Source organism: Ursus americanus, chromosome 36 (genome assembly GCF_024610735.1).
Source record: "Ursus americanus isolate L20-20 chromosome 36, mUrsAme1.1.p, whole genome shotgun sequence".
Lineage (NCBI taxonomy): Eukaryota > Metazoa > Chordata > Mammalia > Carnivora > Ursidae > Ursus > Ursus americanus.
Genome location: NC_142162.1, coordinates 12,742,158 through 12,765,305, shown reverse-complemented (window position 1 = coordinate 12,765,305; position 23,148 = coordinate 12,742,158). Strand labels below are relative to the sequence as shown.

General features: G+C 48.1%; 1 protein-coding gene across 1 annotated transcript in view; it reads left to right on the top strand.

Annotated features, from left to right (window-relative positions):
* The window catches only part of ALDH1A2 (aldehyde dehydrogenase 1 family member A2), a 96,144-nt gene extending 73,413 nt beyond the window's left edge, over window positions 1–22,731 (top strand). Inside the window, exons 8-13 of the mRNA XM_045787543.2 lie at window positions 9,044–9,146; window positions 10,837–11,021; window positions 12,405–12,569; window positions 13,260–13,417; window positions 13,739–13,813; window positions 20,911–22,731. Of these exons, the coding sequence (XP_045643499.1) occupies window positions 9,044–9,146; window positions 10,837–11,021; window positions 12,405–12,569; window positions 13,260–13,417; window positions 13,739–13,813; window positions 20,911–20,983 (759 nt within the window). The 3' untranslated portion in view covers window positions 20,984–22,731. The remainder of the gene's footprint in view (window positions 1–9,043; window positions 9,147–10,836; window positions 11,022–12,404; window positions 12,570–13,259; window positions 13,418–13,738; window positions 13,814–20,910) is intronic.
* The last annotated feature ends 417 nt before the right edge of the window (window positions 22,732–23,148 follow it).

Genomic DNA, 23,148 nt, shown 5'->3' with positions numbered 1-23,148 from the left:
TTTTACTGTTTTATCAGTGTTTGTTTTATTTATTTTGTTGAATTTTAGAAATTTTTTGTGTATTGTGGATACAAGTCCATTGTGCTTTGCAAGTATTTTTCTCCTAGTCTGTGGCTTATCTTTTCATTCTCTTAACAGTGTCTTTTGCAGAGCAGAAGTTCTTAATTTTCATGACATCCAATTTGTTGATTCATTAATTTTTTAATTTTCTGGATCAGGCTTTCAGTGTCACACCAAAGGAATTTTTGCCCAACTTAACAACACAAAGATTTTCTCTTATGTTTCCTTCTAGAAATATATTAGTTGTCTAACATTTAGGTCTGTGATCTGTTTTTGTTTAGTTTTTGTGGGTGTTGTAAGGTGAGGAACTAAGTCCTTTTTTAAAAAAAAATGTTGATAATTAGAGTTCCAGCACTATTTCTTGAAAAGACAGGTTTTTTCCTTCTGAATTGACTTTGTGCCTTTCCCAGGCAGCAGTTGTCCATATTTGTATGGGTCTTTTTCTAGATACTGCTCTGTTCCACTGATCCGTGTGTCTCTCCCTTCCCCAATACCACACTATTTTTTTTATTACTGTAACTTTATATAATATAACATAAGAAATTCTTTATCTTAATGGGAGAACATTAAAAACTAAATACGTCATCTTCAAAGAGGCAGATTTTCAATGGAGGGACTTTAAAGAGAGAGAGAGAGAAAGAAGGGAGAATTTGAGAAAGAGAATGAGGTGGAAGATGGCCCTGTGAAGAGTTTTGCTCTTAGGAATACTCAAAACAGTGAGCTAGCTTATTGCACGTGCATAGAGCAAATTTCACTGACTTTTTCTGACCCAGTCTCTATTTAATATCTCTGTCTCTGGAGAGGCTTGCGTTCACTTGGAGAGGAACCACTCTTGTGGCCTCTGGAGTAGCTCTTAGTTTCTTCTCTGGACCGATATCATTGACAGACAATAGAAGACCTGAGGGAGAAGTATTTCTGGCATCTGAAGGCCAACTTATAATGACCCATATGAATGGTGGTGGGTGGAGAATTTTCACAGGCAAATCAAATGACCCCATAATTCCCAAACCTGCTTTCAGCTTGCTCTCATCAGTTTTTTTACTTCTATATCTATCCATTGTCATTTAACTTTGTAGGCTCCTTGGGAAATTGTATAGATTCTTCCAGAGGGAGCATGTCACTTAAATACAGATTTGAACACGGCCCCTGGTCTGATTACCCTAAGGAGAGGGGACTCACGGGGACACCACAGAATGTCTGCAGCAGTAACAAGAAGCTTATTTGACGTGGCTGCTTCACATTTTACTTTAACAAAAGGCCTTTGAAAAACAGTTGCTCAGATTAAAGATAGGATTAATTTCTCCTTCTACAGCTAAATACATAAGCAATGCATGTAAATATTTAATAAGTGAGTTTTAAAGGGCTCTTATAAACACAGAGTCAGTAAACATCCTCAACCAAGTACAGGAAAGCAGTTTGCACTTTGCTGGCGCTGTGTTTTCTTTACTCGGTTAGATGGACAAACCATGATTTCATCATTAGTCAACAAGATAGTAGAGAGACCATCAAAGCAAACTACAGGAGAGTCCAGACTGATCCGTGCCAAACAAATGTTTGTAGCGAACAGCTGTATTAGCACTGATTCCAATTCACGCAGCCGGGGTTCTCCTCTCACTTCCTAAGTGGGAGGAATGTCATGTCACTCGGGGCGGTCGCCCTCGCTGCTGCTGGAGGCAGGAATTGGGGCAGCTCTCTCTCTCTCTCGTAGCCTCCCCGCCTCTTTGTAGGTGGGGGAGGCAGCCTGCTAGAGTTTTAGCTTTTTTTATTTTTTTAAAGCTAATGGGCCTCTTCCTAAGGATGCATGAATCCACGAGTAAGCCATCCAGCACTTGAATACTGTTTGATGTACCAAAGCCACTGGATATACAGGTTTTAAATTCTCTTTTTTTCCTTTTTTTTTTTTTTTAACATTTTATTTATTTATTCGACAGGATAGAGACAGCCAGCTAGAGAGGGAACACAAGCAGGGGGAGTGGGAGAGGAAGAAGCAGGCTCATAGCGGAGGAGCCTGACGCGGGGCTCGATCCCATCACGCCGGGATCACGCCCTGAGCCAAAGGCAGACGCTTAACCGCTGTGCCACCCAGGCGCCCCTTCCTTTTCTTAACACTTAAATCAAAACTTGAGTACTGCAGAATAAGAAAAAGTCTACTGTGGCCTCTGGTTGCCAGCCGAGATTGTTTATTCATTCTGCAGTGGGTCCCTCTTGGAGCTCACGATGTTAATGAACAGGTCCCAAGATGCCCCGCCCGTTATTTAGTTTACCGGTGAGTGGGAAGGGAGGTGGGTCGTACCGTTGACTTGAGTACTCCAGGAGTCTTCCTATCAAAGCAGACCAAAACATCAAAATCTTGCCTTTTTTAGTTATCTGAAATAGCGAAGGAGGGTCCTATGTAGTTAACGAAAGGATGGCTAAGTGCACCAGACAGCCGATCTGGCTTACCTGTTAGCTGTGGATAGTGTGCTTGGCTGTCGGGATTCTTGGCCTAGCAGAGGGGACCTGATCCCCAGCAGGGCATCTGGAGCAGAGAAGCAGGAAGGGCAGAGAGGAGCTATAGTGGGGCAGGAAGACCCGGGGGCGTGGGACGGGCATTCGGAGTCCAGGCCTCACTCCGCCTCTCCACCGGTGCCCGGCAGCAAGTCATTTCTGGACCTCTCTGAGTCACATTTGTTTCTTCAACTATAAAACGGGGGTAATTCCACCTCACTGAAACAGCCTGAAGATGAAATAAAGTAATGTTTGTGAGAACAAACAGCGCAGAATACGTGTGCAGCAAACAGCAACACTGCACAACTAGAAAGGAGAAGAAATGAATGATTCAAGGGGAGATACAAGTGCAGGAGAAATGCCCTTAATGGTTCTTGAAATAACCCAGAGTAAAACAATCAGAATCTCTGGAGGGGGAGCCCAGACATAGAAAAAGGTTTTAAGCGCCCCAAGAACTGCGCAGCCAGTGGTAGGTGAAGTCATCCCCCTCATTAAAAAGAGGAAATTTAAGCCAAAGATAAGTACAGGGAAGCCCAAGATTATTCTGGCAGTTGTAGCAAAATACAACTACCTTGGACATAGGCGTCTTGTATTCCAGTCTCTCACTGGTTTCCCTGAAACCCTCATATCACAAGCAGGTGTCATGTTCTGGTGCAGTTGCCCAACAGATCTTCCATATGTATGTCAGACAGACAGACAGAGGGTCTCTCTGCTCACAAATTCGGTCTGGAAGATAGCTATTAAACAAGAACGGGTGACAGTTTTTTTTGAATCAGAAGATCAGACCTGTAGGGAGGGTGGGTCTGGAAAACCAGCTTCACAGAGGAAGTGGCAGAAGTAGGTCTAGAAAAACGAGTTTATCAGGAAGCAAGGGGGAAGAAAGGCATTTCAGGCAGTTGAAACAGCTTGTGCAAAGACAGAGAGGCATGTGCCAGGAGAGGCGAGTGGTTTCATGTGGCTGGAGGGACAGCTGTGCGATGGTGTGGCTGGTAGTTAGCGGCCATATTGGTTTTCGTAATCTAAAGTTGACAAAGTTTGGAAATTGCTGTTGCACTGAAATTAAGGGAACTGTTTAAATATCTTCTTGGTCCTTTTACTTTCTGGTGGAAATCGGAACAGATTGATTTGGGCTCTTATTTCTAGATATTTCAGAAAGACAAGAAATATCGAATTATGCATGTTTTCAGCATTCCTGTTTCCATCATAGTCAGCCAGTAAGCACAACAGTGAAAAATAAGAAAGGAGAGGAGGGAAAAAGCATAGAGTCCATCTGTTTGAGGTTTAAGAAATGAAAATATATTCCAAAAAGCAGGCATTTCAACTAGTTTACTGAGACGTTTGTTTGTTTGTTTTTAAATGTGTCATATCTCTGAGAAAGAATCCACCCTTATTAAAAGGTGTAATTAACTAATTAATAAAAAGAAATATTTCTGAGAAAGAACCTAAGCTAATATGGACAATTCAGTAATTAATAAAAAGAAAAAATTTACCTAACTTCAGAAGCTTTGTTCCTTAAATAAAGAGCAAAGAGCGCATGGGAAGGCCTTTCATGTGTTTTTTTGTTTTTTTGTTTTTGTCCTGTATAACAAATCCTTTCTCTTGCAAAGCACCAAATTGCCTCTCCTCCCCCTGCTACATTGCCGTGAACGTGGTCTGGTCCATTGTGGCTCTTCCAGGGTCACTCCTAATACCAATCTTGAAGCCTATTCAAAACGAGGATGGGAGTCAGAGTTGATCTGGGCCAACGTTCCTGCTGAGAACTAGCCCAGTTCCATTATGTGGGGGAGCCCCTACTTCGCGCCCTTGTGCCTGTCTGGGGTACAGAGTACAGATTCCCTGACTACAGGGAATGCAAAGTTCAGAAACCTCATGGCAGGAACACTACCACTAACTCTTTCATAATGAGCTCTGTGCAGGAAACTTAAAAAAAAAAAAAAATCAGGTTCTATCATTCGGTGCAGCTGGGCACTTTTATGAAAAGCTCCTTCTGCTCCATAAGCCAGAAGGATGCAAAAGAATTGTGGACAGACTCTCAGAATGAGCAGGGGCTCCAGGAGCCCTGTGTGCCTTTATAAACTCTTCCTACTAACTTGAGTACTGTTGACTTTAATAGCGTGGCTTGTGCCTTCTTTCCGCACGTGAAGAAACGGAGGTTCAAGGAGCCTGAGTGGCTTTCCCACACTGCAGTAGGAGTTGGGAGCCACGCCACACTCTGGAGCACCTCGGTTTCTGACTCCCGTGGGCCCACCTGCAGTCCCTAAACGTGAATATGCTTATAATTAGCTAGGTTGTCAGCAATAGGACAGGAGATGGTGCCTGTTTTATCTGAATAGGGCTTGGTTTTATGAATCCATCCCTACTGACTTGACTCTTAACCCCTCACAAGGCCTGTGCGTCTTGCAGCCGCATCGGTCTCTCCATGCTCTTCCACCTTCTGACCAAGCGGCACGTCTCCCCAAGGAACGCCGCTCACCGCTTTCCCGTCTTGGGAGGCCCAGTTAACCCCAGGCCTTGGTGTGGTGCCTGTATTTCATTCTTTCTGAAATGGTCTAACTCCACAGATTGTAATTCTGGAAACCTCTGTATGGGGTTCGTACAAGTAGTATTTTAGGTTAGTTTGCACAGGACCTGTCATATTTGGTAAGCAGATGCGGAGTCAGTTCGCACTTGAGCTCCTTGTTTCTAGACATTACTTTGCCCTATTAAGATCTCCTGCTCTGGAGTCGTACCCGTTCTCCTTTCCATCATCTCTTTCCCCTTCTTGGTAGTGATCATGAGGAGTGCCTGCCGTTTGAGGTCATTCAACCTCTGTCCATTCACAGAGACAATTCGTGAGCACTAGTATATTCTCCAAAGTCCAGTTCTGTGCGTAAGGACCAGCGTGCCCTGACTCCGGCTTACAACCAAGTACTGCAGACCCGAACTCCATCTGCTCAGCTCGAATATGAAATGTGACCTAGGTTTTTCTCCAGGTGGACCTCAGAGCTTCACTTACTGAGCACCTGCGAGGTTTATAAGGCAGTCCTCTCAGCTGCACGTGCCCTCCTGGTACAGGACGGCGGCCAGCCTTGCACCTGGCACAAAGTAGGAGAACCAGGAACATGTGTGGAATTGAAGGGGATCAGTGAACACTGGGCTTTCTCAGTGTCCTGTCCTGGGGCCGCTCCCGATGGGACTGGCTCTCCTGTGGCCTCACACATCCAGTTGTTTCTTGAGGCTGAGCTGCAACTTGACCTTCTTCCAAAGATGAAGAGGAAAGGCATTATTCATTTGAGATTTGCCTTGCAATGTTTAGCACAAATTTGGTTTCTAAGGAAAGGCTGGCAAAGCACTGACACAGGAAAAATTATTCTTCGGTATTCTCTGATGACCATAGACTGAGCGAGGTTTTTGTATAGTTACCGTAGCCATGAAAATAATCACTGGACAACATTCCTAGTGGCAGGGAGTGGGGCTAACAGAAATGTGATGCCAGCTGGGCCAGTACTCCCTTTACCAACCCCAAACAGTTATTTAGTGTCTTACTGTGTATGAAACCTGTGATTTCTCTGTGCTTTTGCTTGTTTCTTAATGTCAGTCTGAAGGCAGAAATGGTGTGTGACCGTCATTTCTATATACAAAAGGTGTGATATTCCTACTCCCTTTGAAATCAGTTTGGAGTTCAGGGACAAGGTTTTGGTGGTGTGTGGCACACTTCCGGGGCTCAGTAAATACAGAAAGGAAGGCAGAAAGGGCAGAAAGTGGAGAGGGAGGGAGGGGCATAGGGGAAGTGACCCACCCTTGTGCCCTGGTGTCCGTCTCCCTGGGGTCTGACAGGCTCTGCCAGCCACCTGCCCGGTAACCTGGTAACGTCCGTTGACTTCCAGCTCTTAAGTTTGGTCATCTTTAAAAAGAAATAGTATCTACTGTGAAGGACTTTTGAGAGACTTAGATGAGCTCATACATGCGAATGTCTGACACAGAACAAACCAGTTTTTTATTATAATTAATAATAAGGTTTTTTATTATAATTAATTATAAGTTCATGAATTCCAGTGATTGCCTCTTTTGAGAAAGCACTTGCCTATTTATCTTCCTGGACTTTAAGATGAGTCACCATCAGTTAATAAGAATTCCTCAGGGCAAAGAGCGCCAAGAACCCAAGAATTCCTTAGGAGAACAGAGGGGCGTGGGGGGATAGCCTGGTTGGGGACTCCCCACGACACTGCTGTGCCAGCTGCCCTTGCGTCAGGTTTCCCCTCTCGCTCGAGATCTCAGGCTTCAGTCATAACTTTCACGTGACTGCTGTTCTCTTGCCAGAACAGAGGGCCGGATTCTCCTTTCCGTCATATACATGTATTTTCTTCCTGAAGGAGAGGGAGCAAGTCTGCCTGAGAATAGGGCCTTTGTTAGCCTGTCTTCCCAGGGAGTTTACCTTGAGGTAGAAGACAGACAAGACAAGCTGGCAAGGCGGGAGAGGGGCCATCTGGCTGCTGGGCGGATGCCCTCCCAGTAATCTTTAGGGCCACGTGTTAGTATTTTTTAATGCCTTGGAAACTAATGTTGTCCTGCAAACTGAGAAACTTTAATTCTAGCTCTTTCAGAGACATCACTATCTTTCCCCTACAGGTTTCCTCAGAATGAAAGTATATTTTCTAGATTTTTTCTTTGCCATGAGGGAGAGTAATAACAAAAATATAGTGAATGAGTAATATTGAAGACCGAGGGAAGTCAGAGCATTTCCCCAGTATTTTCCTGAAGCAAATGATGTGCATAGGCAGTTTGGGGGATGTGGGGGAGACCTGCTTTGGAAAGTCTAGCTCCTTTTACAATCAGCTCCATTTCTCTGCATTGAATGAGGAAGAAGAGGGGCCCCGGCTTCCCCTGCCTGAGTGTAGTTACCGTGTTGGGTACTTTGTGTACCAGTCTGGGTTTTAAGGGCCAAGTACCTTCACTCAGGACAACTGGGTTCTGAGGTAGATAACTTTTTTTAGCCCCATTGACAGAGGAGGGAACTGAGGTGCAGACAAGTTAAATGAATTTCCCAAGGTCAAACAATTGGTAAGTGATAAAATCAGAAAACTTCCAGGCTGCAGAGCTTTTTCTCTCAACCATGACTACACGGCCTGAGGAGTTATTAATCCTCCTGAGGATCTCAGCAAGGGGCAGGAGGGGTTGAAATGTAGCATTTCTCTTCTCCAGGCTTTTAAAATATTTTATTTTTGGTAGGATTCCAGGCAAAAGTCTCATTTTTCCTCAACAAGAGCGAACTGCCCATATAGGCTCTATGGGGACTTGGCGTTTTCCATAACGTGACCTTTACCCCTTAGTAGAGTAGCACCCTGTTACAGGTCAGGTTCTCTGGAAGCAGGGGCTGAGCCGGAGTTTGCCATGCAGATGATTTATGGGGGATCCCTGCTGAAGGGGAGTGGGCAAAGGGGAAACCGAATTGCAGGGCAGCCTGGCAGCTTCCGCCAACAACAGGCAGCATGGCGGCGCATAGATGGTCCTTTGGAGCTGTCCTGTGGTGAGCTGAAAGTGATGGTCTTCATACCCCTGCCACCAGCAGATAGGCCATGGGGGGAGGGGTGTCCTCTTGGGCAAGGGAACACTCCTCATCTGAGGCCGACTCTGAAGGCGTTGGCTGCATTTCTACTCACTGAGGCAATCAGTGTGCTCTTCCTCGAAGGGGGGCTGTAGGTGGCACATCCCTGTGTCCATTTTGAAACTTTCAGTCTTATTAGAATCACGAGGTTACACAGGGGTAAATGCTATCTCCAGCCCAGCCTCTCGTTTGCGTGGCTTCTAAGTAAATAGGCATTGCACACGTATGGACAGATCCTCAGCTGTCTGGAATCGTCTTATGGAAGCAGACAGAGGCAAAGGTGTACCATCTATATTTTCTTTGAACCATGTGATTAAAGTCATACCTGGCAGTTTTGTAAAGCCATGAAGAGTTTTACATTCATCATGTCTTTTATGTGGAGCCACTTGGCTTTTTTTTTTTTTAAGATTTTATTTATTTATTTATTTTTATTTTAATGTTTTTTTATTACATTATGTTAGTCACCATACAGTACATCCCTGGTTTCTGATGCAAGGTTCGATGATTCATTAGTGTTTTTTTTTTTTTTTTTGAGACCAGAGTCCAAAGCTAAAACCCACAGTACAGTAGTGGAAAACCTCTAGTCACATTTTAATTGCCAGTTGCCTTTAGACAAATCTTTCAACGATTAAGATTCCAGATTAAACCCCTTTTCAGTGCCCTTTCCATCGTGAAATTAAAGCAGTCTTCCAGCTCCCTTCAGCACATTAAACTGCATCCCAGCAGACTTGTATCTTGCCCACCCAAGTTGGCCAAGTTGACCACAGGAGCTGTTCGTGCGTCGTCCACGGGGCTGGCTTGCCTTGCAGGAGCCATCCCTACTGCCTCCCACCGTTGCCCACAGTCGGCTTCGGCCACTGACCGTCTCAGCTGCAAGGTGTGCAAAACCTCCCTCTATTTCCTTTCTTTCAGGTTGGAAAGCTTATCCAAGAAGCAGCTGGAAGAAGCAACTTGAAGCGAGTAACTCTGGAACTTGGAGGGAAAAGTCCCAATATTATTTTCGCTGATGCTGATTGTAAGTCACCCACAGATCCCCCCATGTCCCGGTACACTGCCCCTCGGTGCTCTCTATTATATCTCCGCTTCTGACAGGACACTAAGAAAAAGATCTGTGAGGCTAAGAAGCAGCTTCAAGGGGAAGAACCTGGACCCTTCCTCCTAAGGGGCAGCTCGTTTAGTATTGGGGAAGAGTGCTTGCCGGTTGATAGCTGAACAGAGCTTGTTTTTTAGACGCTGGGCGCTGCAGAGCAGGGTGGAAGAGGTGAAGGCCTGCTTCGTGCTGTAGAATGGAAAGAGCAATGGCCTAAGCCTCTCAACACCGGAAGTATCCTCTCTCTGCCTAGATTCAAGAAATCTGAAACTTCTCAACTCTGGTAGCTTTACAGATCCTCAAAAAAAATTCTAGTGCGCTAGCCCTGCCAACATTTTCCCAAACCCACAACCCCTCCTCTGTTTAGTCCCCCCATCCTCTGCCCCTTCCGTGACTTTGAGCCAGAATGACGACGCACTTTGGGCAGTTCTGTATGAATGGACCTAGCTGGGAGGTGCTTCCGCCTTGCAGGTAGGACCCTACGGTGGGCAGGGTGTGGAGCAGTAACCTAGGAAACCCCTGTCTCCAGGCAGGGCGCCCTCTAGGCCATGCTGCATAGGTGTGGTCTTCTATTTTGAAAAGCTTTCCAGAGAATGAAAATTCAAAATCTCTTTCCATCACTCTTTCTCTTCCACCCCACCTGACAGAGCTGCTTTCCCTTCCACCGCTGGAGAGGTTAGGAAACAGAAAGCAGACTGCTCGCCTGTCAGCCCCAGCTTGGAGTCTGTGACGAGTTCAGCATCAGCTTCATGCTGGTTGTCAGACGGATCAGAGCTGTCAAACCTAAATTTCTCTTGGGGAGTAGGCCCTCCATTGACACGATTGATTGATTGATTGATTGATTGACGAGGGGCTGATTCAGTCAGTCATCTAGCAGCCAGCACACACCAGCTTTGCTAGTCCTATCTGAAGTACAAGCTCTGAGCTGAAAGTTACGTGCTGCTCTACGATTCCAGTAAATGTGGAGGAAACTTGGTGTCTTTCAAGAAGATCCATTTCTGTTACAGTTTAATTCACCATAGTACTAATTAAACACACAGCTCCAAGGTTGGCAGTCCCTAGACCCAGTGCAGGACGTACATACGTTTACCTGTCTAAACGTCACACAGCACTTCAAAAAATAAAAACTGCACATTAAAAATCCTGATTTCTGTTTTTTCTTAAAATCAGAAATCTGGTAATCAGGGGCTTACATTCACGCATAGCAACAGCCAAATGCAGTGGCTTTCCTCCTGAGTCTCCATCAGATTGTTTTCCCGGCCAGCAGACTCCTACCACTACATTATCTGCCTGGCTCCTTGGCATATTGGGGTTTGAGACTCCTGTCCTAGATGGTGTGTGGTCCAGGCCCCCTTTTTACAGAAGAAGGAGGAGACTCAAAGAAGTGAAGCTGTCCAAGTTCAAGGTCACGTAGCAAGTCCCGTCAGGATCTAGTTAGAACTTGAACTAGGCTGTGTTCTCAATCCAGTGCTTTCCCCTGTGCTGCCCGCTTGCCCACACGCGGTGCGCTGAGGGTGGCATTCTGCGGGGCTCTGGCAGAGGGCGGGGAGGTGGCTCCGCAGCCGGGCCCGCCACGGGGGAACCGAGCTGAGGCCGTGGCTGTCTCCCCCTGCAGTGGACTACGCTGTGGAGCAGGCCCACCAGGGAGTGTTCTTCAACCAAGGCCAGTGCTGCACCGCCGGCTCCCGCATCTTTGTGGAGGAGTCCATCTATGAGGAGTTCGTGAGGAGAAGCGTGGAGCGGGCCAAGAGGCGCATCGTGGGCAGTCCCTTTGATCCCACCACTGAGCAGGGACCCCAGGTAGAGAAATCAGAAACATTCCCTTGCTTTTTTTAATCCCTGGTGAGCACCGGACACTCTAGTGAGACCCCAGAGACAGCATCCTTTTCCCGCTCCCTCCTTCCTCTTCCTCCTCGTCCTCATGCCTAGAAATGCAGCTGGTGAGACATTGCTTATTCCTCACGGTTCCTTTTCCCTTTCTACATTTTTCTCTCTGAAACATTAAGGGATTAAGGTGGCCTCAAGGATACTCTGAACTCTGGGGGAAAGTGGGAGTATCTTAGCTCTAAAGAAAGAACTGTGCATGAGAAGATGGAGGTTGGCCCGAGAACCCAGGCCCAGTCCTAGCCACTGGCCTTCAAGACATCCCTACAAAGGCCACAGTCAAGGAGAGTGGGTGTCTCCCTTTCTCAGAAGCTCTTTATCCTTTCATCAGTGACTAAAGAATCTCTCTGCCAGCCTGACCTATGTCAGGGAGGACACTTGTGGCTTGTGTATGTGTAGGAAATAGAGGGCTGTCCACGTGCCCCTCTGCCGTACGGTCATCTCTGACTGCGTGCTTCATGCGGTGCGGTGGGGAGGCCATGCAAGTCCCTGCGGTCCACACTATTTGGCTCTGCGGGTTCTCCACAGTCATCAGGGCGTATTTCCAGGTAGAATTCTGGTTGAATCTTAAACTGTAGATAGAGTCTGGGAGCTTCTAAAGGCTGTTTGGATCAGATTGCATCCGGATCTCTGATGCATAGGTCTTCCCGATAAGAAACAGCATCTCCTAGGTGTGGGGACCATTTGAAAGATGACTGATGTTCTAGCCGAGTAATCCAAACTCAAGTGAATTTAGATTTTTGCATTTACCATCGTAACTGAGTGATGACTATAACTTGGGGGGAGGCAAGACTAACCATATTTTATGGCGTAGGAAGCTAGTCCTTGCTCTTCATGCTTAACCCTTTCCTCTAAAGGTGTAATAGGCGCTCCATTAAAAATACACCCCCGTAGGATTTGAAGCACCCTATTGTTTTCATCTTTTTAGTATCAGTACAACTTGCTGAACTCTTCGTTTGGTTATAGTGGTCAGTTCTTCCCCATTTAGAAACCTGAATAATCAATTAGGCGGTTTCTCATCGTTTAGAAACATTGCCTAAATCTGCATCCGGTGCTTCTGATTCGGCGCTGTCCTCATCAGTGCAGGGCGTCTATTGGAATTCTCGATATAATTGCCTGAACCATACAAAATCACCATTTTTTCCAGGGGAGAAGTGGCTAAATGGCAGCAGCTCCATATGTCATGACTTGATAAAATGGAGCTTTGGAAAAATCACAAGCGAGAGATCCTTGAGTACACGCTTCTTCCTCTTTCCCTAGAAGACTGTACACGGAGTCATTAGGAAATTTCTCTCGTAGATTGATAAGAAACAGTACAACAAGATCCTGGAGCTCATCCAGAGTGGCGTGGCCGAGGGTGCCAAGCTGGAATGTGGAGGCAAAGGGCTGGGCCGAAAGGGGTTTTTCATCGAGCCCACGGTGTTTTCCAACGTCACCGACGACATGCGCATTGCCAAGGAGGAGGTATCAAACACGGGGCTCTAACGGAAGCCACGCCTTCCTCGGGATGGTTTCCAGAGCATTTCTTGTACATGATGGTCTAGTTCCGGCTCTTTATATCTGATACACATTGCGTAACAGCAACACACATGGCTGTGAAAATCCCGCTTTCAAGGGAATGTTGAATCAGAAGGCAAGTAAGCCAGGTGGAGGCGGGAGACGCGCTCCTCGACCACAGTTGTGACCAGCCGAAAGGACAGTCGTGATAGCCGACCACTGGCCTTAGTAATACGGTAGCCACAGGCCAGTTCCTTCAAAGGCGGGTTACTAAGCTGTTCGCCAGGAAGGAGCAAGCATCCAAGCCACCCCACATTTGTGTGGGAGAGGGACCGGGAGCACATCGGCCACAGTCTGGAGCACCAGTCTGAGTTCTGGAGCAGTGGCTGGGGAATCATGGAGAAGGCAGCGTTGGTACAGACACTGGAATCCGGGGATGCCAGGGAGGGTGGAGGAGAGGGGGTGTTAAATGAACAACAAAGTTAGACTCATGTAATCCTGTTCTGGCAAAGTTTGGGATATTTTACAGTTCTGTGTTGCTAAACTTAAATGTCCCTTAAATGATGAAGGCGGAGCACACTTGCTTTGGAATGTGGAAAGCAGGTCAGGGGATGGCAGAGCAACGGCCCCGTGTTGGTTCAGACTGTTTTGTTGCAGATCTTTGGCCCTGTCCAGGAAATTCTGAGGTTTAAGACTATGGATGAAGTTATCGAAAGAGCCAATAACTCAGACTTCGGACTTGTAGCAGCCGTCTTCACTAATGACATCAACAAGGCCCTCACGGTGTCTTCTGCAATGCAAGCTGGGACCGTCTGGTAAGATGAGAGTCAGCCTCCTGGTTCTGGCCATAATGCACACCACTGGCGGTGTAGGGGCCTCATAATCTCTGGAAAGTGGGTGACATAAGCATATCCTCTGGGGGATGGGGAAGACAGAAGGCAACCAGCCTTCTCCTGAGAAGGGATGTACACTCCTTACTGGCTAGGTCAGGAGAGCAAAGTGAATTTTAACTTATAAATATTTCATATGCAAAAAAGGGAATCGAAAAATAAAACATTAAGAGAAATACTATGCCAATGGGACTACTTCTGTGCAAGAGGAATTCACACTAACGGTACTATGTTTTCTTCTCTTAGGATCAATTGTTACAATGCCTTAAATGCCCAGAGCCCCTTCGGGGGATTCAAGATGTCTGGAAATGGGAGAGAAATGTAAGTGTCCAAAGTTGCTGGTGCCCGCAGAGAAACAGGGATTGCAAATATGAGCCTAGAGGATTATGCCCACACTTGTTTAATTCTCTTTCTGTCCAGGCATTAAACAACCACTTTGTTGAGCCCTTACTTCTATAAACAAAACCCTGTACTCCCTGGCACAAAGATGAATCAAACACAACTCCCTTCCCTTACGTGGAAATGGATAAAAATTAATGTACCATCTATCTCATGAAATCAGAGCTGCTTTCTTGATAGAAGTGGGCCAAACATCTTCCGAGTCCAGAGGAAACAATCCGTTGATTTTGCCTGCTGGGGTCAGAGAAGACTTCACACAGCAAATAACGTTTCAGTTTTTCAGGGCTTCCACGTAGAGGGAATAGCAGGGACAAAGGCACGAAGGCACAACAAACATCAGGGAGTTTGGGGTGTTTAAGACAGACGTCACCAACTGTCACCCAAGGACAAAGCTGGCCTGTAGAAATGTTTTGCTTCGCCTCGCAACATTTTAAAATCCTTAACTGACGTTCCAAAATGAAGAGGCTTTGCGTAAAATCTTGATGTCTTGCTTATTTTCATTCCCCCGTAGCAAAATTGCTGCAGCTGTGAGCTCTAGAACTCGCCTTATTCCCCACTGTTCCCGTTGCTTCTGGGGCCAGAATGATGGTAGCCATTCGTTTTTACACACACCCAAGCCCCTCACCTCTGTCACCGGCTCAGCCCCTGTAGGTTCTCTGAGGCTGGGACCGCAGGGTTTGGACATAGGATGGCTGGAGGGGGCTTGCTGAAGACACAAGCGGAAAGGTTGTTTTAAGCCCAGTCTCAAAGGGCTTAGATGTTCTCTGGGAGCTGAGGAGACACCAGAGGTTTTAAGGCTGAGGTTTCTGGCAAGTAGAGGCTGTGCTGGCGAAGACTAGAGGAAGAAGAGCCGTCACGAGGATTTTACAGTAACAGCGATGGGCGTCATTCATCAGATGCCCCCTCTGTGTATGGCTTTATGTTAGCTGCTTTCCTAGCGTCGTCTCATTCGATTTTCATGATGATAAGGGATAGATACCCTTCTCATCACATCCCATGTGGTTCAGGTGGGGAGCTGGGGGCTTACGCTAGCTAAGCAGCTGGCCCAGGTCGCACAGCCAGTAAGGGACAGATGTGGGGTTTGAATATAGGTTTCGGTGACTCCCATTCTATCCAGCCAAAGAAGCAGGGAGGCCAGGCACAGGGACTCTTCAGGGACGGGATCGGAGCTGGGAAGAGTCCTCTTGAGAGGCAAAAGGCTGGAAAAATGGGACTGTAGCAGAGGAAAACTACACTCAAGGGGACGTTATTTCCTGCCTTCCTATATAAATGGATTTTTTGAGTGGCATTCAGAGTGAATGGTAGCCAGGCGTTCCTGATCTGACACCCCCCCACACCCCGTCGTCATAAAAAAACAAAAACAAACACCCCCCCCCCCCCGGGGCGCCTGGGTGGTTCAGTTGGTTAAGCATCCTACTCTTGATTTCAGTTCAGGTCATGATCTCAGGGTCGTGAGATCGAGCCCTGCATTGGGTTTCTCACCGAGCATGGAGTCTGCTTGAGATTTTTTCTCTCTCCCGCTCCCTTTGCTCTCCCTCCCGCCAGCCCCCACTCACACTCACTCAGTCTTAAAAAAAAACCTAAACAAACCGTTTTTCCTACTCTTGAAGGGAGCTGGTTCCATGTTTCTTAAATCCTGTGACTCTCAAGAGGAAACATCCTTATGTCCATTCCCTCTGCCATTACTGAATGTACCCTTCTGTGAGCCAGTGCCAGTTCGTGGTCTGCTAAACTATTGAGTGCTTGCCCTGTGGGGGAAGATGTGGCTCATCAGAGCACTTGAGATCTTGCTGGATAAATGAAATATACAACATTAAAAATTAGAAGAATTCCAGAGAAGATATGATGCCGTAGAGGAGTTCAGGGATGGGGGAGATCATTGTGAGCTGTAGTAAGCCTGGAAAACCTTTAGGGAAGATCAAATATAGGGATTTGAATTGGCCTTTAAAGGAGAGGAACATTTATTTGGGTAGATGGAGAGAGGGGAATAATTTGCAGGGTTGGTGGGCAAAGCAAGGTAGGAGTGGAGAAAGAGTGAGTAGAGGCATTGTGGGAGAAATAGGTATGGTGTTTGGGACAAGGTACAGCGAACCCATAAGACCAGTGCAGAGGATTTACATGTTTCAGATACTTTAGCTGGTAATTTCTAGCTCTTAGCCATTGAACGGTAAATTGAGCATAGCGGTGAGGCTAAGAGCAGAGTTTCTAGAATCACATGGCTTCTACCACTGGCCCTACCACTTAATACCTATGCAACCTTGGACAAATTAACTTAATGTCACTAAGCCTCTGTTTCCTCATCTCTAAAATGGGAATAATTATAGTACCTACCCTAAAAGGTTGCTGTGAGGATAACATGGTGGGATTCACTGTTCCAGATATCCAGCAGTGTCTGGCAAACCTCCAGAAGTGTTAGCTGCTATCGTCATGAGAGGTCAAGTAGATGAGTGTTCTGTAGGCGATCCTTCTTTGTCCTAATAAATGTCTTACTCTGGAAGTGGGGCAGAACGTTTCCTGAATTTCGGCTCGTACCATCAACCTCCGTTCTGTCCCCGGGAATGCCAGGGGGAGATCACTCTGGCTTGAGTCTTGCTTCTGGCCTTTAGTACTTCCCACTTGCTTCCCCGCCCGAACCCAAAACCAGTCTGGATCCTATTTGTTCAGGTATTAGTATTATTTTCAGCTTTTATAACGTCTTCATGTACTCCAGCTGTCTCGTCCTAACTTGCACACGGCCTTAACTCCCTGCTCCCACCTTTCAGGATGCATCTAACTTGGTATTCCGTGTCTTGCTTCTGTGTGCCGTCCTGGTCTCTGGTATGTTGGGACAATCACTGGCTCTGGGAACGCTGCTCACGCCGACTGTTTTGTTACAGGTCATTAAGAGGGTGAATCATGGGCATAAAATAGAATAAATAATTACTGGTTGATGGAGCTTGTCCCAGGCTCGCCCTGGACCCTCAGCGAGGACAGGATTCGGGCTTGTGACATTGTCCAGGTCCAGTCTGTTCCCATTAGAAACCTTCTCCTTGCCTGGAAAGATGGTCCAGGAGACAGTTTGGCTGTGTCAGAACCACACGGAGAACAGTGGCCCAAGAGACTGGAAAGCAGCCTTTCTCCGCTTGTCTCGTCGGTGCTATAGTGATTGGCCTTCGCAGTGCAGTTAAAAAATAATTAGGGAACAGTGCTCTTTGATGAGACTCACTTCATCTTGTCTAAATTATATGATTCTTTGTCCCTTCTTGCTCCGCAAACATGTTTTTTCTTCCTTAAATGAACTCAAGTGGTCTCAGAGGCTTCAAATACGAGAATCTGCCTTACCCTGGTCCCCCACTCTTCTCACTTACTGCAATCCCAGAAATTCCCCTTACCTTCCTCTAGACAGTATTATCTCCTGGCTTTGCAAACTCCATGTGGCTCTGGTCCCTGGTACCCCTTTGCCCACCTCTAAGAGGCACAGGGAAGAGAAGCAGCACTTTTTGGAAACAAGCTCCAAGGTGCGTTGTGAGAGCCCCGGAGGTCTCTCTCACAGAGCGCTGTGGAGGGCTGCCCTCTACAGGTTGCCCGACGGGCTGGCCTCTGATTCCCAGGGTCAGAGAGGGGGATGGCTCACCTCAGTCCTGCCCTGCAGCCAGTTCCCCCTGTTTCACTCCTCCCGTCCCCTCCCTTACTCCTTATTTAGTTTCCCTGAGACAAGCTATAAAATAAATGTCACAGACTGAGCACATGGAAAGAAAGCTGTGAACCTCACCATTTTAAAAACATTTTAAAAACACAGGCTTTGAAGATGAGAAGCATTATTAGAATATTCTAAATAAGGGCTTCCCAAGTTTGCACACACATGCATGCATGTGTGTTTATATGTGCATGCAGAGCATACGTGTGTGCCCATGTGTATGTGCATGAGTGCCTTTGTGCCCGTGCGTACGCGCAGAGAGTGCCTGTGTGCCCGTGCGTACTCGCAGAGCGTGCCTGTGTGCCCGTGTGTGTGTGCAGTGCGTGCCTGTGTTCCTGTGTGTATGCGCAGAGCGTGCCTGTGTGCCCGTGTGTACACGCGGAGCGTGCCTGTGTGCCGTGTGTGTGTGCAGCGCGTGCCTGTGCACAGAAAGTCACCTGCGGTCTGGCAGAAGGGCTTGCCAAGCATGCCTGTCTGGGCACCCACTCTCAGAGGTCTGGCTTTAGTAAATGTGGGCTAAGGCTGAGGATCTGCTTTGTTAACAGGCTTCTGGAATGACTCCGGCGCAGGTGCTCTGGAGACACCCTGCTCTGAGAAATGTTGCTGTAAGGCAAAGAAAAGAGGAGGGAAGTACACACCCTACACAGAAATCCCTCTGTTTTGAGTGATTTTCTACAATCACTGGCTGAGAGGCACCGAAATCTAACATCTCACTTGCCTGTAGATACACCGGGTTTGGTTCATGGTAGGGAACGTAACCAGTCTGGCTCAGAAGCAGGAACACAGACGTCTGAGTGTGCGTCTGCCCTGACTCCCTGTGGAGCTCTGCAGGCAACCGTACAGAGAGATCGGGGTGCAGCGGGAGCGGCGTGTCTGCTTTGCACCCTAGTGCGGTTCTCCCGTAATTGTGGGATTTAACTGGATTAAGTCAGGCTGGAGAGAAAGCCCCTGGAATGAGATGGTGAAATAGCAGAAGATCTAAATTTGGGGCCCTCAGAGACTTTCCAGCAGCGCTTCTCCAAGGGTGGCCCAAATAACCACCATCACAATCTCCTGGGCTTCTCTCCAGACCTACCGAGGCGGAGTCTTTGGTGGGGATGGTCAGGAATCCGCAACGAAAGCAAGCTCCAAGGACGATGCTACGTTTCCTGAGGCCTGAGAGATGACCGGGCACCAGGAGGATGGGGGTGGCTCGCCTGGAGTCCTACAGCCAGTTAATGGCAGAGCTTCGTGGGCCTGCCTGCTGACGCCCAGCCCCGGGGTGGTTTCTGTGGCAGATTTGAGGCCGCTCCTCATCCTCAGAGCAGGCTGTGTGTGGGCCATGGTGGCACATGGCTGCCGGGGATGCAGGGGAGGAAGTCCTCCCGCCCAGGGCGATTTTCCATCGCATGATGCACCCAAAGATCAGGGGACCCCAATAATCACACTCGAAAACAACCACATCACCACGCTTCTGACTCCGTCGGCTTCCTTCCACTTCTCACAAGCGACTTAGAGATCTGAGCGGGAGGAGACGGTTCAGGGTCTGCCCCATGTGCGTGCACAAGCCAGGAAACGAGAAGGGAGTAACCTCACTTCAAATAGGAGGCAGATGATGTCCGTGATGAAGAGACACTTTCAGAATTGCCCAAGGGCAGGAAAAATTCCAGGAAGAGCCAGAGCTGAGCTGGTAATAAAGACTCAGGGCCTGGAAGGAGCTAATGAGCGAATCTTCTGAGTGGGACAGTCCCAAATTTATTCTTGTTCCGGTAAGCAAGATGGCCAACACAGATAAGAGAACACACATGCCCTGGTCTCTCCTTGGCTACCTCTGATGTCCAGGCGGGGAGGGCGTGGGCATGACAACTCAGGTGACCTTGGCGCTCAAAGCTGCTGCTGGCGAAGTGATTGGAGCCTTGCGCAGGGCATGGGGTTCCTGGAAGGAAGCGGGATGTATCGCTTACAGCAGGTCTTGACCGTAAAGCCCAGTTACTGTAACATCATATCTTTTATACATGACTGTCCTGGGTCTTTTTTAAAGATTTATTTTTAGAGAGATTGAGCAGGGGAGGGGCAGAGGGAGAGAGATTCCCAAGCAGACTCCACACTGAGTGTAGAGCCCGACACGGGGCTCGAACTCATGACCCAGATCACGAGCGTACCCAAAACCAAGCGTTGTCTGGTTAACCGATGTGCCACCCAGGCGCCCCGTACAGGACTGTTTTTAAAAGGCTGCCTTTATAAATATTTACTTAATCCGATAAATCTCTAAGCATTCTTTTATTTTTTCCTGGCAGGGTGGTAGATCCCCTGGGTGGAACTGGGGAAGGGGATGGGAAAAAGCCCTCCCTCTCTCCCTTCCTTCCCCCAGCGCTGTTGGAGCCTGATGCTGGGGGCGCTACGCGGGTTCGCAGCTCCTCCTACTGAGAGAGCCAGGGAAAGCCTCAGGAGAGGGGAGGGAAAGGAGCCTGGCAGGAGCCAGGCTTGGCCGCACCCCGGCCCCCTGAGGGCAGCGGTTGGAGACCCGTCCTGTGTGTGCAGAGGGCGGAGAAGGGCGTGTCTCCTGGGCCTGCAGAGACAGGGGACCCAGCCCCCACCCCATAAATGTTTACCCCGAGTCTTGGGGGGCCAGCTTACTTGCCACTTCCTTTGTGGTCAGTTGCTTTGATCTCCTCCCCCTTTCCCCTGACTCTGGGCAGCATGCATCAGGATTGTTTTTAAGGCGTTGCTGGTAATCTGTGCTCTTCGCTGCCTAGGCGTTTGGGGACCCACCTGTGTTTGTTAAGTCTAAGGACCAGTTGAAAGGAATTTAGGACATCCAGGGGATCCCAGCCTGGAAATCTCAGGCTTTTCTTTCAGCTAAAGTAGACACGATGTCTAGAAGAGCGACTATAACACAGACACAACAGGGGGTGTCGGGTGGCAGGCGTGGGTTTTAGAGGAGGAAAGCACACCATTGTCTTCCAGAGCCATTGCTGCCTGTGTAGAGACGCAGGGGCCTGGGCCTGGGCCAGCGGCTGTCCGCGGTGCCCACCCAGGGGCATGGTTCAGGGTCTGTGTGACTGCTGGTCCAGGCTAGCACATGCCTGTTTCTCTGAGTCGGTGGGGATGCCGCCCCTTCCTGTGCCGTATTGTGAAGACAGATCAGCCTTTGCCTTTAAGAAACAGCCACTGCTCATGACATGACGGCTCTCTGTGCTCCTCAGAGGAGGGCTGGGCTGTCCACTCGGTAGACATTTCTACATGGAAACCCCAGGGCCTGCTGCTAGCAGGTGCTAAATGGCCCCTTCTCGGGACTCTTGCCGTCACTCAGCCAGGCTGCCTGGGCCTCTGGTGTCTGACTCTGCTTATTTCTGCCTTTCAGGGGGGAGTTCGGCTTGCGAGAGTACTCCGAGGTGAAGACGGTGACAGTAAAGATCCCTCAGAAGAACTCCTAAGAAGGCCAAGGAGGAAGGTGGAGGCCAGCCCACAGGACCCTCCCTGTCTGCTTTCCCTGGGGGGCCGGGCTCTCAGGAATCCAAAGTCCATACTCGGTCCTTATTTAAAGATTTAAATAATGACACTGTAGGCCGGGCCAGTCATAACGAAAGCAGACGGTGTGGGCATGGTTTCCTGGCACTCTGTGAAGGATCACCTTAATGATACCAAATATTGGGGGAAGTGGGATGAAGGCCAGAGGAGTCGCTGTCGGGTGCATCCAGTCTCTCTTTCTGGAGCGATGGGTTGATGCCTTTTGTCACAAGGAACTTTCCTCCTGAGGAAAGGTCATCCTTCCATTGTCTCCATTTTCCCCCTTCCAGGCTCTCTCCCTCCTCACCCCCCAACCCCTCCCACCCCTCCAGGGAGATCTCAGCTGAGCTCATTTGGGGCAGATGTTTGGGCCGGGAACAATTTTCCAAGGTTTTGCAGCCAAATTACCATTTCATGTTATCCACTTCTTCAAAGCAAAACATGAAATGGTTTTAGTTAGAGCCAGACCAGACCGAAACTGCCAGGAGCTGGTACACTACGGATGTACCGAGAGCTAGGAACTCGGGTGTTCCTGACCTAGTCTGGCTTTCTTACGTCTATAAAAGACACAAGTGAAAGATCAGGAAGATGCAAACCCAGAGATCATCACATGTAATTCACAGCTTCTGAGCTTGCTGTTTGGTTTTAGGGTGTGTGGGGGTGTGTGTGTCCTTCCTTCTGGGTAATTCTGGAATAAGGCTGGGGGGGGATTGTTTTTCATAGACTGATAAGATCTTTTTCCAAAGCTTCTCTTAACAACCCTAAAACAAATTGAGTCGGCTCAAGAATTTGGTACAAGGTAATGCTGGGGGCCTTGCAGAAATAAGTTCATTTCCAATACTGGCTGGCAGTTCTTACGAAGGGAATTATCTCTGCAGTTGGACTCCACAGTGGCTTCTGCCCCCCAGCCCCCACTGCACCAGCACCACTCCTCCCAGTACTCTGGATGTCACTTTGGCCTATCGTGCCCTAAATGCACTGGCAGTAACCTTGGAAAATCCGGCCAAACCTGGAGGTTCCGTTTCCTTTTACAGACTTGCAGGGTGCCACGATTGCCATGCTCCACCAGGGCCCCGCCGCAACGCCCAGTGGCTCGTCCACACGTGGTTTTCCCTCCCGGCCTCCCGACGGGCCTCCCCAGGGGGAGGCACAACACAGCCCCTCTCCCTCTCCTCCAGCCACACACTTATTCTGCTTTCCAGCGCATCCACCAGCTGACGGACAGTGTCGGCTTCCTTTCCTCCTTCCCTTTCTCCAGTTGCTGAATCCAATCCAGTCTAGATGAAGATCATTTATTTAAAAGTACCAGACGTAACCTAGAGTACATGGGATATGGCAACGCGTATATAGCCTTCTGTATGTAATGGTTTCCACTTTGTAACCACACCGGTTTTCTATTTATGAGTCTCGTCTATTCATGATGTTGAAAAGAAACCTCCGTTTGCTGTTATTTACGAACGACAGTGCATTCAGTGGCCCGATGCCTCGAGAGACGCCACGTTTCTGAGTTCTTCCGTGTCATGCTCTCCTCTTCTAGCGTGTGTCCAAGTGAACATATCCATTAACCAGCTAGTTACCTTTCAACTGCAATATAGAATGTGAAATGAAGATTTATTTCTTTTAATTTACTTAAAAAGAAACCTCTGTGCTAGCAATAAAGCATTTATATTGTGTACGCCTTGGGATTTTGCGGCTGTGTTTATAAATCTTCGAGTCCTACCGAGTACACGCGGGTCCTTCTGTCAGCTGCTGGGTTTCTCAGCTGTGTTGTTTTCTCTGGTTCCTGAGCAGAAGTACGGGAGAATATTTTTACAGAATGCAGTAAACAACCCCCTTGTTTTCTGACACTATTTAAAATTTGTGTACACATACAGTTTCACGTGGCAAACAAGTAGAGTCATGTATGAAATCTATGAAACGACTATTTTAATTCAAAATAGCCTCCATGAAAGCTAAAATGTGAAAGAGGGTTTGGGGCCTTGTCCTCCGAGTCGCGGGCTGCACGACGGAGCTCGCATTGCCGATGGCGCTTGGCAGGGGCTTTGTTTTATTTACCGTGGTGAGATGAAGTCAAAGCCGACAACCTGATGCA